This window comes from Chrysemys picta, chromosome 2, assembly GCF_011386835.1.
Source record: "Chrysemys picta bellii isolate R12L10 chromosome 2, ASM1138683v2, whole genome shotgun sequence".
In the NCBI taxonomy this organism is placed as follows: Eukaryota; Metazoa; Chordata; order Testudines; family Emydidae; genus Chrysemys; species Chrysemys picta.
In genome coordinates this window covers 220,970,905-220,985,741 of record NC_088792.1, presented here as the reverse complement: position 1 = coordinate 220,985,741, position 14,837 = coordinate 220,970,905, and the positions used below count along the sequence as shown (strand labels likewise).

The window sequence follows — 14,837 nt, the reverse complement described above, 5'->3', positions numbered from 1 at the left end:
CAGCCCTCAGTGTAAAGAAAAATACTTTTTAATTTAAAAGCAGTTGTGTACTATTTTTCAGTGTCTAGAATTTTTCATAGATTTTTTTTGTAAGTGTCCCTAGCATATTGCCCCACATATATGCACCTACGTACACACTGTGGAATCTGAAACTGTGTACAATGTGTATTTAGAACAGACTGTGTAAATCAGACATTTTCTTTACACTAGATCATATCACATGCAAAACTGTATTAATGCAATCTTCAGGGTTTAAAGGTAGGGCTGCATCCTGGACACTTGACTTTTGCTTAGCCTTATGCAAATGAGTTGTTTCATTGAGTTCAAGTCATTAGAACGGAGAGTTCTGTGGAACTGTTCACTTGTGTAAAGTTAATTATGTGCACAAGTGTTTGCTTGCTCACAGTCTTGAGCATTCAGTGGTCAGAACTTGCAAAAATTAAACATTGCATGTGCAAGTTTAACTCTGCCCCAGAGGCAATAGGTGCCTTATAAAAACTTAAGATAAGCATAAACATTTGAATACAATCCTTAATGATGTAATCATATACTAGTTCTCAATTAATAAAATAGAATACAGTGTTTTTCCCACACCTTAGGTAGTGAGGGCAGTGGTCGTGAGCACAGTAACCTGATGACATGCTTTCTTTGGTGGTTGAACAGATAAGAGCTCGTGCACTTGATCTCCTCAACAATGATAAACTGTGTTACTCCAGAAAGAAAACCTAGCCAGAGGAGATGTATATTCCCAAGCCAATATACATACCTGCATGCAAAAACTGAAACAAATCATTCTTAACTACATTTTGTTTATAGTCTGACAACACCACACTTTAGAGGGATAGGCAGAAAGCCAGTGCCCTTGCTATGGTTTGGGAATTTCATAACCTCTTGCTTCTAAATCTTTTCTGCCTGGACAAGTACCATGATAGTCCCTGAGCAGAAAAAGCCCATCAGATACCTGCTTAGGACGCTTCATTTGTAATATTCAAGCACCAAGCTGGTTCAAGTTCAAAGGCAACACAATGGATTTGGAAGATGGTTGCTTGTGATTGTCGATAGAAGATGAATCCTATGGATACGCATACACAGTGGGTGTTTTGTGATGTGAATGTTTATTGATGACAGAAATTATATTATATTTACATCTATAAAGTGTGATTAGGATATTTTTAACATGGGAAATGTGCATTATTCTTCCCTCATGTACAATTTTTAAAAACAAAATGAAAATTGGGATAAGACTGGGAGTTAGGAGGAGTTCTCATCCTAGTGCTCCCACCAACCTGATGTGTTTCCTTGGGCTAGTCACTTCAGCTCTCTGTTAGCTCTGTTTCCTGTTCCACCCTATATCTGTCTTATCTGTTTAGAAATTAAGCTCTGTGGAAGGGCAAGAACTGTCTTTCACTATGGGTATCTAGAGGGCCTAGCAAAATGAGGCATCAGTCTTGTTGAGGGCCTTGAGCTACTGCAATACAAATAAATAATAATAAAACAAAATCAAGAGAACAGATATAGCATGAAAAGCTTCAGCTGAAAAGATGAGCATTTCAGACAGCTATGAACATGTGAAATCAGGAGGGTTATGATAGAAAGCCTTTTGCAACATTAACTGTAGCAGATGTCTCTAAGCACCTGCTATAATATATTATGGAGAGAGAGTATTTAGACATAATGCATTTATCTTGTCAGGGAGGGCAGGGAGCCAACAAACTCACAGAGAGTAACACTTGAACACCAATTTGTCTGCCCAGTGGCCTAATAGATGTTAAGCTTATTATTAAGGGGAATTTAAACTTACACTTTAAAAATCAAAGAACCTTGTACTGCCCTCACTTGCCCCTCTCATTTCTTCATGAAATTTGAACAAAACATGCATCTTGATTTGAATTACTGGCGTGTGGGTATTCTCCATTTTTTTCATGTTTATTTTTATGAAAGGAGGGTGTATATACAGCGATGGAGCCTCCTCTGTGCTCAGTTGCATTACACATTTGCTGCTACTGAAACTGGCTTCTATAGGGTAGAAATACTGGACCACATCCTATAAAGTGCTGAAGTCTTTGGCTCCAATTTTCCACTATATCTGAGTCGTGCTTGGACATGGTAGAGAGTGGTGGCCTTTGGGAGCTGGTTGTGGCTCCTTGATTCAGAGCCACACAGTCCTAGAACAGATTACAGTTCTGCTGCACAACACTTCCTCCCCACCCTGACCCATCCATGTCCTGTCCTTAGAATACCCCAGAACCTCCTGCCTCCATCTCCTTATACTAGGAGGAGGGGGATGACAGCTGGCATAAGAGGCAGCACCATCACCTCTGCCATCTGTACACAAGTGGAGAGTTCCCCTTCACAAGGGTAATTCTCATCTAGCAATTTTAGCCATTTCAAGGTCATTTTGTATCACTTAAATGCATTTCAGAGAATTTGACCTTTCAGACCCATTGACTTTCCTGGGGACTGAGGTCACTCAGGACCTTGCAGGTGGCATTTGGGACATTTCAGGATTGAGCCCCCTGTATACTTGCAGTACTACCAACCTTGGGGGGAAAAAAGCATGAACTGCTTAACCTGTTCACAAAAGATCTATTGACTGATTGCAAGAGCAAAAATCTTTTAATAAGCTTCAGAAATTTTGAGCCTTGTCTATCACTTATACAAAACCTACACTACATTGAAAATACTTTAATTAAATAAATACCTTCATTTCTAAACCATGCCTAACTTCGTCTGGCTATTGGGAATTCACTTTGGCAGAAATGCCTAAATCTGGGTGGAGGCTTAACAGGCAATTGAGTCTGGAAAATTTGCATCAGTTGATCAAGGTTCAGGTACTGCTCAGTGTGTTGGCAACCTGTAGCATCCTGCTAAGTAGTAAAACTGTTAATGTAGAAAATTGAGTGTGATGTCACTGGCTTCAAAGGAAGCAGTTGTAAGGTTTATAATTGGGAAGTAGGCCTCAAAAAGGAGAACAGATGATAAAAGCAGGGAGAAGCCAGCCAGGGACTGAAGCCAGCACAACATGCAGAAAATCTTTCAAGCAGATGCTGTTGCTCTGGGAGTAAATAGGGTAAAATGGGTGGTCAGCTGGGGCCACCATTCCCCTCACGATTGAGAGCCCTCAGACCCAGAACTGTGTTGGGGCGACCACTCCCTCCAGAAGTGCTGGGACCCATGGGTGCCCCATTTCCCATAGCCATTGGGCCCTTGGAAAGGAGCCAGCAAGGAGGAGCCAGCAAGAGATTGATCTGGCAGAGCAGCTGCAGAAAGCAGTTCAAGCAGGGACCGATGGACACAAATGATGTCATCACAGTGCTTTCTACAGTTGTTGCTGTGGACATTCTCTCCCCTGTGCTGATTGTCTGTTTGCTCCAACCCTCTACTGCTCATTCCTTCCTCTCTCTAACTCCTCCTTCCCCCTTCTTTCCTTTGTATTTCCATGTAGCTAAATCTCCTCCTAACATAACCCCCCTGAAAGGATTCCAAGAATAAAACAAGAGGGACATACTCATACCTCTAGTATGACATTTGCATCCATTGCACTGTTCACTCTGCTTTTGTTCTTTCCCTTTCCCTTCCCTTTGCCTGTCTTTCCTATATAGGGTACAAGCTCTTCAGGGCAGGGACTCTCTCTCATTATATGTTTGTGTGGTGCCTAACATAATGGGGCTCCATTCTTGGCTTGCCCCTAAGCACTACTATAATAAATATGACCGATAAGCATAATAGTAGCAGCAGGTTTAAATTTGTAGAGGAGTATACTGGACGTTTGCACAAGTATATTTTGGAATATAGAATTTAAGACCTGTGCAGAGTGTGCATGTGTGTTCTGAATTCCACCGTCAGCCCCCGCAACTGATTTGATGTGTCCCTAAATTTTCCTATATTTTGCCTCCAGAAACACAATTTTAAAAGTCTGTTTGTCCTTTAAACCTTAACGCTGGTATTTCCACACTCCTGCAAGTTTTCTGTTTGTCTATGATGTATGCAACTTGCTTAGAAGCCAATGATTTTAAACAGCTGCACACTTACTTAGTGGGAAAAATAATTCTGTTTTCTCCTTCAATTTCTGTAAGCTAGCCTATTAGTGGCTGACAGTTCTCCTTGAAGCTCTATGTGGCTGAAGTCCAGAAATGAATTATAACATAAAATGGTAGTTACAGGCTTAGAGAAAACAATGTTAGTGTACTGGCAGCTGTGATCAAAGCTGTGTCTAGTTCTCTGAGAGGTAGAAATCCCCAGGTGGCAATCAAAAGTTTCATGGAGCAGGATTTACAGGTGGGATTCATAGTGGGCTCCAGCCAAACAATAATATGCAGCAGAACTCAAAATCTACCACAGGCAGAGTATGCTCTTGATTCAGAACCTGATGTACTGGGACTTAACCCATTTCCTCTGTTAATGAATAAAAAAAGCACCTAAAAGTTCAAAAAGCATTTATTTTCTACTGTAAACAAAATGTACTTAAGAATAATTTGTTTCATCTTTTGCATGCAGCTATGTATAATGGCTTGGGAATATATATCTTTTCTGGCTAGGTTTTCTTTCTGGAGTAACACAGTTTATCATTGTTGAGGAGATCAAGTGCACGAGCTCTTATTTGTTCAACCACCAAAGAAAGCATGTCATCAGGTCAGAGTGTTGGTTTAGAAGAAGGGCAGTTTGCTTTTGATGTATTGAATAACTTTTCTGAGGGTAAAAGATAACTCTTCCTGCCTTAGAGCATCTTACTGTAATTCAGAAACATGATTGCAGGTACCAGAAATGTGTAACAATGTCAGCTGGACCATTTTGATTTGCGATGACCCAGTCTGAGAGCTTCAAATACATTTACTTATGTGGACAGTTTCTTGACATGGTATAGGGCAAATGTTAGAAATATGCAACCTGTGATTGTGTATGTCTATGTAAATTATTCATAGTTTCCAAGGCAAGAACGGACTATTGTGATCTAGTCTGACTTCCTGTATAACACAGGCCAGAGATATAATTCCTAGAGAAGATCTTTTAGAAAACAACCTCCAGTCTTGATTTGAAAATGGTCAATGATGGAGAATCCACCACTACCCATGATCAATGATGGAGAATCCACCACTACCCATGATCAATTGTTCCAATAGTTCATTACTGTCACTGTTAAAAACTGACACCTTATTTCCTGTCTGAATTTGTCTAGCTTCAACTTCCAGTCACCGAATCATGTTATACCATTCTCTGCTAGACCGAAGAGCACATTATCAAATATTTGTTCTCCATGTAAATACTTAGACTATAATCAAGTCACCCTGTACCATCGGGGGGGAAGGATAGCTCAGTGGTTTGAGCATTGGCCTGCTAAACCCAGGGTTGTGAGTTCAATCCTTGAGGGGGCCACTTGGGGATCTGGGGCAAAATCAGTACTTGGTCCTGTTAGTGAAGGCAGGGGGCTGGAATCAATGACCTTTCAAGGTCCCTTCCAGTTCTAGGAGATGGGATATCTCCATTATTTAATTTAATTTAATTTAATCTATGTTAAGATAAATAGATTGAGCTCAGAGTCTAACACTATAAAGCGTATTTTCTAAATCTGTAATCATTCATACGGCTCTTCTCCATATCCTCTCCAATTTATCACCATACTTCTTGAATTGTGGGCACCAGAATTGAACACAGTACTCCAGCAGTGGTCACACCAATGCCAAATATAGGGGTAAAATAACCTCTCTACTCCTACTCAACATTCCCCTGTTTATGCATCTCAGGATCTCATTCACTCTTTTGGCCACAGCATCAACTTGGGAGCTCATGTTCAGTTGACTATCCACCAAGACCCCATATCTTTTTTTTCAGAGTCACTACTTCCCGGGAGAGAGTCCTCCATTCTGTAAGTGTGGCCTATATTCCCAGCTGTATACATTTACATTTAGCTGTATTAAAACACATTAGGAGAGCTTCTGTTCAGTTAAGGGACTAGGGACCCTGCTGGAGTAAAGATGCAAATTGCATTGCACCCTAACCAGGCTCTCTGTGGAGGATTTACCCTTGCAGGAGGGCAGGCACTGTTTCCAGCACCACCCTAGTATAGGATTTACCTGGGAGAAAGGCAGTTGTAGTGTCTGTTGGGGGCGCTGTAACCATAAGGCGTCCATATTTCTAAAATCAAACCTCCAGAAATCTTTGGTGGAAATATGTGGTTTTTTTTTTTGAGGGCGCAGAGAGTTTGCAAAATCCACAGGTGCTCTGGTTTCTGTTTTAGGTCTGCACTGCCTGAGTTGCAAAAACTCCACATGGAGTAACACAGCAGATGAAAAAAAGGCTGAGATCTGCCTATGCCACCTTCATCCTTCTCCCCCACCCCCCACCCCTTGCTTCCCATCACTCTGTTTAGGGCAACAGCCAGTGCCACCCACTTTTTGGGATGCAGTGGCTACCAAGTGCTACTGCAACCTCCTCTCTGGAAATTTTCCACTGCTTGGAGCCCTGTACACTGGTTATTGCCAGTGAAAGCGGAACTGTGTATTGCTAAAGAGATTTAAATAGAGTCAAACAGAAACCTGAAAAAGGCTGCCATGACAACTGTGGATTGTGGATTTTTCCTATTAAAGTATGATTTTAAAAATAGCAGAGTAAACTAGGAGACCAAAAATCTGGTACAAAAAGTCCAATTGTAAAGTTTGAATTTTAGTATTCTTTCCTTAAACTTGTTTTTATAATCATAAAATGAAATTAGAGGTCTTTGTATTATTCAGTGCTGATGGAAGAAACATCACTAGGTGTTTGCCTGTGTCTAGCAAATGGTAAAGGCAGCTGTAGCAAGAGAATGAACCAATGTGAAAACCCTGAAGGCTCCTCTCTCCAGGGAAGTCAGGTAGATCTTGGCACTCAGCCAACGTTTGATCCCTCTTACCGGGGACCATGGGATCCATACACACAATACTCCAAGTCTCTATGTTCCCTTTGGGAGCACAACATCCCTCACTTCTTGGAGAGGAACCCAGGGTTCCTCAAATGTCCAAGGACAAGGAGGAAGAATCAGATCCAACAATATTGCCAGCCTTGACAACAACATCATTATCCCCAGATGAGGTGGTTGCACCAACCTCATCTTCTCTGCTTGATGATTACAGGCAGTTCCAGGACCTATTAAGGAAGGTTGCTGATACTCTCCAGATTTCTCTGAAGGAGGTACAAGACATTCCTCACAAGTCCTTGGACATTCTAAATAGTGAAAGGCCTAGGAGATTTATGCTGCCCTTTAATTAATGGAGCTTGCTAAGGTCATCTGGCATACACCAGCCATTTGTGCCTCTACGAGGACTGAAAAGAAATACTACATGCCAGCCAAGATAGCAGAATTTTTATTTTACAAGATCCACTGTGTTAGATAAGGATGCTAAACATCTAGACCTATTGGGCAGGAAAGTTTTCACTTCAGTCAGCCTTTTCATATAGCCAATTGCCAAGCATTAACCTCAAAATACAATTTTTTTAAATTGCTCTAAGTTAGTGGAATAGATGGACAAACACCCACAAGAGCGCAGATCACATTCCTGGCTCCGATTGAGGAGGGTAAATTGACCACCAGATCATCCCTCCAAGCCTCTGTTGATGCAGCAGAAACAGCTGTTGCTTCGAGGGCAATGGCTATTGTCATGCATTGAGCATCCTGTCTTCATTCCTCAGGATTCTCCAGGGAAGTATAATCTACAGTGGAGGATGTGTCTTTTGAAGGGAACAACATGTTCAGGAAGAAAACAGATGAATCTGTACACTGACTGGGGAATTCAAGGGCAACTCTCTGATAACTGAGGATCTGCATTCTAGCACCAAGGAGGAAGTACCACAGACCTCAGTCATACAAGCCTCAGTCAGTGCCTCAACCCTTTTACCACCAAAGGGCATATGAACCCCCATGGAAGCGAGAAAAACTGGAGCAGGGCACACACAATGCTTCCCCTTCTTCCAACCTCAACCTCCCACTAAGAAATATTTTTGATGGTACTTTCAAGAGCTGCAAACCAGTCCAAATGCCGCATTCATCAATCATGAGCCCCAAGACCCAATTTGGGACTCGACTGGCCCATTTTGCCCAAACTTGGTGGGTGATAACAGCTGGATTGTTGACCTAGAATCATAGAAGATTAGGGTCGGAAGAGACCTCAGGAGGTCATCTAGTCCAACCCCCTGCTCAAAGCAGGACCAACCCCAACTAAATCATCCCAGCCAGGGCTTTGTCAAGCCGGGTCTTAAAAATCTCTAGGGGTGGAGATTCCACCACCTCCCTAGGTAACCCATTCCAGTGCTTCACCACCCACCTAGTGAAATAGATTGTTCTAATAGCCAACCTAGACCTCCCCCACTGCAACTTGAGACCATTACTCCTTGTTCTGTCATCTGCCACCACTGAGAACAACAGCCTAACTCCATCCTCTTTGGAACCCATCGTACATCATACACTCCAGCTGTACTATAGTATTCCTCTTCCTTCCTCCTTCAAAAAAACTCTTCCCTGTCCCTCTTGAGGGACCACTCTCAGGAGAGGATGATAATTGAAGAGGTGAACTTCCTCCTTCTTCAGGTATCCATAGAGCAGGTCCTTTGCAACATTTTACTGAAAATTTCTCATCAAAAAAGAAAGGGAGGATGGAGAGCTATCTTAGACCTCAGACAACTCCATGTCTTTATCTGATAGCTGAGGTTTAGGATGGTCACACTGGCATCAATAATTTCGTCACTGAACAGAGACAACTGGTTCTCAGCTTTTGAGATGAAGGATGCCTACTCCACATAGACCTCCACCCCTCACACAGAAGGTTCCTGAGGTTCTTCATGGACAGGCACCACTACCAATATAGGGTACTCTCCTTTGGCCTTGCAACAGTATACTTGTAGGTACCCTTCATGCTATGAGTAGTAGCAGCTTACCTGGAGCAAGTCATCCATATTTCCCTATTTAGTATTGCTAGCAGTGTCTTTAAGTCTGCTTCTGCACCCACGGTATCAAACTTAGAAAATGCATGCTTGGGATAGTTCAGGTCACATTTAACAATAGTACAAAAGAGTCCACTAGAAAATAGTACATAGCCAAGTGGAAATATTTATCAGTTATCAGATAACCCCAGAAGACTCTGACATGCTGACTTTTTTAGAATATCTTCTCTCCTTAAATACCAACAGTGTCTCACTTAGTTCACTACAGGTTCATTTGGTAGCTATCAGCGCCTGTCACTAACAGGGGATGGCTCACTTGAGGATTACCAGTTCTGTTCATTCCCTCTGGGAATTGGCCTTGGAACCTGGCATTGGCCACTGTTGGAAGACAGGATACTGGGCTAGATGGACCTTTGGTCTGACCCAGTATGGACGTACTTATGTTCTGATAACTACTCTATCTTCATCCATCCTGTAACAGTACTTTTTTGAAAGGCCTGGTTAGAACCTTTCCTCTTGTGAGTAGGTGCACTCTGATGTGAGACCTGAATTTTGTCCTCTTAGCACTGACAAGACCTCCATTTGAACCCTTGGCTTCTTGGTCCTTATCCCTTATATCCATGAAAGTCACCTTTCTAATTGCCTTCACCTTAGCTATAAGGGTGGTGAACTGAGAGCCCTCAGGGCAGATCTGCCATATACAGTCTTTCACAAGGATAAGAATGCCCTGAGGCTACATCCTAAATTTACACCTAAACTGATCTTGGATTTCCATCTAAATTGGAGAATCCACCTACCGCCATTCTTCCAAAAACCACATACTGCTAGTGAAAACAGGTGGCCTCACTCCACAGACATCCATCGAGCTGGGGCGTTCTACCTACAAAGAACAAGACCATTTAGAAAATCACCTGCACTGCTTATATCATTCACAGAATGGATGAGAGTGGAAACAGTCTCCTCACAAAGACCTTCCGGGTGGATTCTGCTGTGTTAGAAGGTGACAAACACCCCTGCACCACGAGGTCTGAGAGGTCACTCTACTGGAGCCCAGACCACCTCTGTAGCCTTCTTTCAAGACATTCCTATTGTTTAAATCTGTAAAGCAGCTACGTGGGGTTCAGTGAATGTCTTATCAAGACATTGTGCCTTAGTGGATGCTTCTGAGGATGATGTCTCTCAGTACAGTCGTACTCCTTTCAGAAGTATCACAGAGGTCCTCAAAACCTTCTCCTCAATAAGCACTGCTTGGCAATCACCCACAATGGAATACACATAGGGACTAGCACTCGAAGAAGAGAGAAGTTACTTACCTTATACAGCAACATGAGTTCTTTGAGATGCATGGTCCCTATCTGTATTCCACTACCTGCCCTGCTTCAGATCCTAACATATGATTCATGGTAGGGAAGGAACTGGAGATAGGTGGTCCACACTGCCCTTAGGCCTTTGGCTCGGAGCACGAGGAGGAAAAGGGTGCAGAAGCAGACTTACAGGCACTGCTAGCAATGCGCTTCCAGTTTCAGGCTCATGGAGCTCACATGCACTCACAGTAGAGTATACATAGGGTCCACACATCTTGAAGAACTTCAGTTACTGTACAAAGTAAGAACTCTCTTTTCACTGATTCTTTGTCCTTAATGCGAATGTTACTGTGTTTGGCCACTTGTTACACATCCTTTTTCTGATGTTTAGCCCAAATTATTATGCAAGCAAACATTAAATTAAATGAGTTTCATTAAACAGTATAATAAGTTCAGCAGGCGTTCTTCTGCTCAGTTACAGACAGTGATGGCTTGGGGCCACTACCTGCTGGTAGACATCAGCTTCACCTCTTCTGTATCAGTGGGTTCTTAAACTGGCACTGTGATCAGCAGGGAAAAGGATTGTTAAAAATACATGGATTTCCTGTTTACAGAGATTGTGTTCTGTGGGTTTGTTGGGTGCTTTCAGTATTTTCAGCCAATGCCATTGATTTTCTTTCTATCCAATTGCTTCACAATGTCCAGAAAAGATGAAATAACTATATTTATGGTCTTTCCACAGGTATATTCACTTCAATCAAATAGAAACAGTCAAGCCAGAAACCTTCAGAGACCTCCCAAAATTAGAAAGATTGTAAGTGCTGGTTGGGCAAACTTTTCATTAGTTCTGTGTTCTTGATTTGTCTTCATCATTCAAAATGTGACTGACCTAAATAAATTCTGTGCCCTTTTATCTACAGAAGTGGTGAAAAGTAGAGGAAATTCTGTAATAGTCACCCTAGTAAGAGAGCAAGATATTGTAATGCAGATTTCCTTCACAAACCCTCCAGCCAAGAAGAACTATTTCAAGTTTGAATTGCATGGCTGTAAACAATCCCAAGTTGTCATTTTCAGTGAATTGACTTTAGAGCTCTCTGAAAGTGAGTTTAGATTTCTTTCAAGTAACATAACAAAGACATTATTTCAATCAAAACTCCAGAAGGATTTTGTAGCAGAATCTGTTTGGTATGATACCTTTAAATGTGACTCATTTAAGGCCTCATCTGCTCTAGGAATTTACCTCAGTTACAGCCATCAGTTGCCAGACCCCTCTCAAAGCTGCAAACCCATAGTGTGAACAGGCAAAGGCTATGTCTACAGTGCACTTTTCTGTTGGTGACTTGTAAAGTATGTCGTCCGGTAGCTCCCTTAGCATGAGTTTAAGTCGCAGTGATGACAGTGAGGTGGGACTTAGGTGAGTAGAATATAGACATGGCCTAAAGAGTGTAACCTACATGGCTCTCTGCTCACCCAAGCCGTGCTCTCCTGTCTACACTGCTACTTTTAGCCATGTAGTGTCCCACTGCCTCCCAGCTGCTAGAGCCTTTCCCCACTGCAGGAAAAGACTCCAGTAGTGGGGAGGAATTGGAGAAAGACTCCATCAGAGGAAAAGCCTCCAGCAATGTGGAAAGGCTCTGCCATCTCCCTACCGCTACAGCCCTTCCCCACCAAAGGGAAAGAGTGCAGCAGCTCCCCACTACTGAAGCCTTCCCCACTGCAGGGAAACTCTCTATCAGGGATGGAAAAGCTTTTATAGGGAGAGCTGCTGAAGCTTTACCCCCGCCACTCCCTGCCTTCCCCCTGCCCAAGCCTTTCATGTGCAGCTATACACCACAGTGTGGACACAGCCTGCTTGTCTCTGCGGCTACACATTCCCTACATACCACCGACAGTGGCGTGTAATACAGACATAGCCAAAATGTCACAATTTCCTCTAGTGGTGATTATGCTACTTTCAAGCAGAGCTAAATGCAACCAGTTCAAATAGTTGCTTTGTCAGGAGTTTTCACTGGAGTGGCTACATCGCTTAGTGATGGCACTAATCCGGAGAAATCCTCAGTGTAGAGAAGGCCTTAAATAGAAATGATAAAGATGTGCTACATCACTTACCTAGAGCTGACACATAACCACCTCTGAATGGGGAAACATTACAGTTGTTTTACTGTGAACAGTAAGTCTACACAATGTCTTAGAACCAAAACTGAAGCATGAGTTATCCAGTTGAAACCACGGGAAGAATTTATACAGGAAGTATTTAATTACAAAGTTTAAATTTCCCCCTATTCTTGCGGGAAAACAAAGGCCATTAGTCATAAATGACTCAGATATTGCTTTTGTCATCTGAAAGAAATATAATCAATATTTATTAGTAAGATGTGGTTAAATAATAAACCCCTTCCCCCCGACTTAGCCTTAGCTTTTATAAACGACAACTTTACTAATTTGTTAATATTATGCAAGTTTTTTTTGTCAGATTTTAAAACATACAATGCAGAGCCATGTTCTTTGTAATATATTAATATCTAATTCTGTAAAGGACTCTGTCAATTATTAAGGCATATCTTCTGTTCCTCAGATTTCTGCATAACAATAAGTTGTCTAAGATCCCAGCTGGAAGTTTTTCTCATCTGGATTCACTAAAGAGGCTGTAAGTGTTGGAAAACAATTTTGTAAATAATGATATTCGTATTCTATTGCAAAACTGTGTGAACTGTGAAGAAAGGTTTTTAATTAGGTTAGTTAAATGAAGACCACAGCTTTCTGATAGTGTTTTTGGCATGCTCTTCACCATGGGATAGAGAAAGTGACATAATGTACTGTGTTTGTTCTAATGTTTCACAAGAAGTGAAATTTGAACGGAAATTAGAAGAAATTTCTTAAAACACAAAGCTGAAAGAAAAGGCGGGGGAAGGGAACAAGGCTGAAGAATGAGAAATGAAGGGGAAGGCAAATGAGGCGAAGAGAAGGAATGTGGATAGCAACTACTAAATATGGAATAAGGGGAATTAAGGATAAATCAGGACAGAATTCGGTGACGCTCAGTTAATAGAAATGCCTGTTTGTAGACATGAGAACCAAATGGTTCATTTAATTTTATATGCCTGCAAATATCATGCATTCTGTTCTTCCATGTCCTATTTGGTCGGCAAATGGACATACATGTTTTTCTTACAGAGAGAGTTTTCACTAACTAATAAACATTGGTTAAAAAGTAAGAAGCCTCACGTTTAAGGAGTCCTTTCTTGTTGCACCTCCTCCTCTTCCTTTTCACATTTCATGATCAGTTAGCGAGCTACAGGTGTGGGACTTCAAAACTTAAATTTAACTCCTAATTTTGCTGTTTGTTCCTCAACTGTTGTTACTAAGCCATGATGTCTCCAAAACCAGATGTGGAAATTCCTGCTTGAGGGGCTCAATCCTATCCCCCCTTGAATTTGGTGGGAATTTTGCCACCTATTTCCATGGCACCAGGACAGGGCTCAAGGCTCTAAAAAGTCTCCAGGCCATAAGGATTTATTTGAATTGGCAAATTGGTCCCAGTTCAGCAAAGCACTGAAGTACATGCTTAGGTCCATCCCTGTTCAGTAAAATATTTCAGCACATGCTTAAAATCAAATATGTCTTTAAGTCCCAGTGAAGAAGTACATGCTTAAAGTTAAGTAAGTGATGATGGGCTTTAAGAGATGTTTAAAATTCAGTAGTTGTCAAAGCAGTTTGCTGAATCATGGCCAAAGAGAAAACATTCACAACTTTACTGTCTTATCCTCACAGTCTCAAGGATAAAGGTTATGTCTACACCACAATTAGACACCCACGGCTGACCCATGCCGGCTGACGGGCTTTCAGGGCTCGGGCTGCACACCTGTTTAATTGTGGTGTAGATGTTCTGGCTCAGGCTGCCACCAAAGCGCTGGACCCTGCCACCACACAAGATCCTAGAGTCTGGGTTCCAGCCCGAGCCTGGGCGTCTACGTGGCCATTAAACAGACTCTTAGCCCGAGCCCCACAAGCCCAAGTCAGTTGTCCTGGGCCAGCCATGGGTTTTTAATTGCAGTGTAGACATACCCTTAAAGTTTGCAGAAGTAAAAAATAGAGCCTTGCTCCTTAGCTTGCTCCTTACCAAAAGCTAGGAACATAAGAACACCAAGGAAAAGAGAACACCAACACCGTATGGCCCATCGGTGTGCTCTAGGTGTGTATGCTGCTATTACAAAAAATGAGAAATTGAGGATTCATATGACTTTGTATTACTAATACCTCCATAGGGGCCTATTCTCCTATCAATATGTGAGTGTAATTCCTTTTGGTGATAATGGGAACTATATACATATATTGAGGTGAGTATTCTCTGTAGTGTTTTGGAACTAGAAGTGCCATTTACACAAAAGCCAATTGCCAGCTTACAATATTGATTAAAAAAAGCGAACATTAAAATCATTTCCAGGAGAACATTTTGTTTGATTGTTTTTCAGTCTTTTTGAGGTTCAGAAAAATTCAACTTCCCATTAGTTGATTATTTTTTTTTGTATTTGATTCAAGAATTCTGAAACTCAGAAATAAACAGTTGCAAAGCAAGTAAGCCTGCTACTCCTGGTGGGCAGCTAATGACAGAGAGAGAGAGAG

General features: G+C 41.8%; 1 protein-coding gene across 1 annotated transcript in view; it reads left to right on the top strand.

Moving 5' to 3' along the window:
- The window catches only part of PXDNL (peroxidasin like), a 306,963-nt gene that overhangs the window by 175,123 nt on the left and 117,003 nt on the right, over positions 1-14,837 (top strand). Inside the window, exons 5-6 of the mRNA XM_005279926.4 lie at positions 10,957-11,028; positions 12,790-12,861. Coding sequence (XP_005279983.2) covers positions 10,957-11,028; positions 12,790-12,861 — 144 coding nt within the window. The remainder of the gene's footprint in view (positions 1-10,956; positions 11,029-12,789; positions 12,862-14,837) is intronic.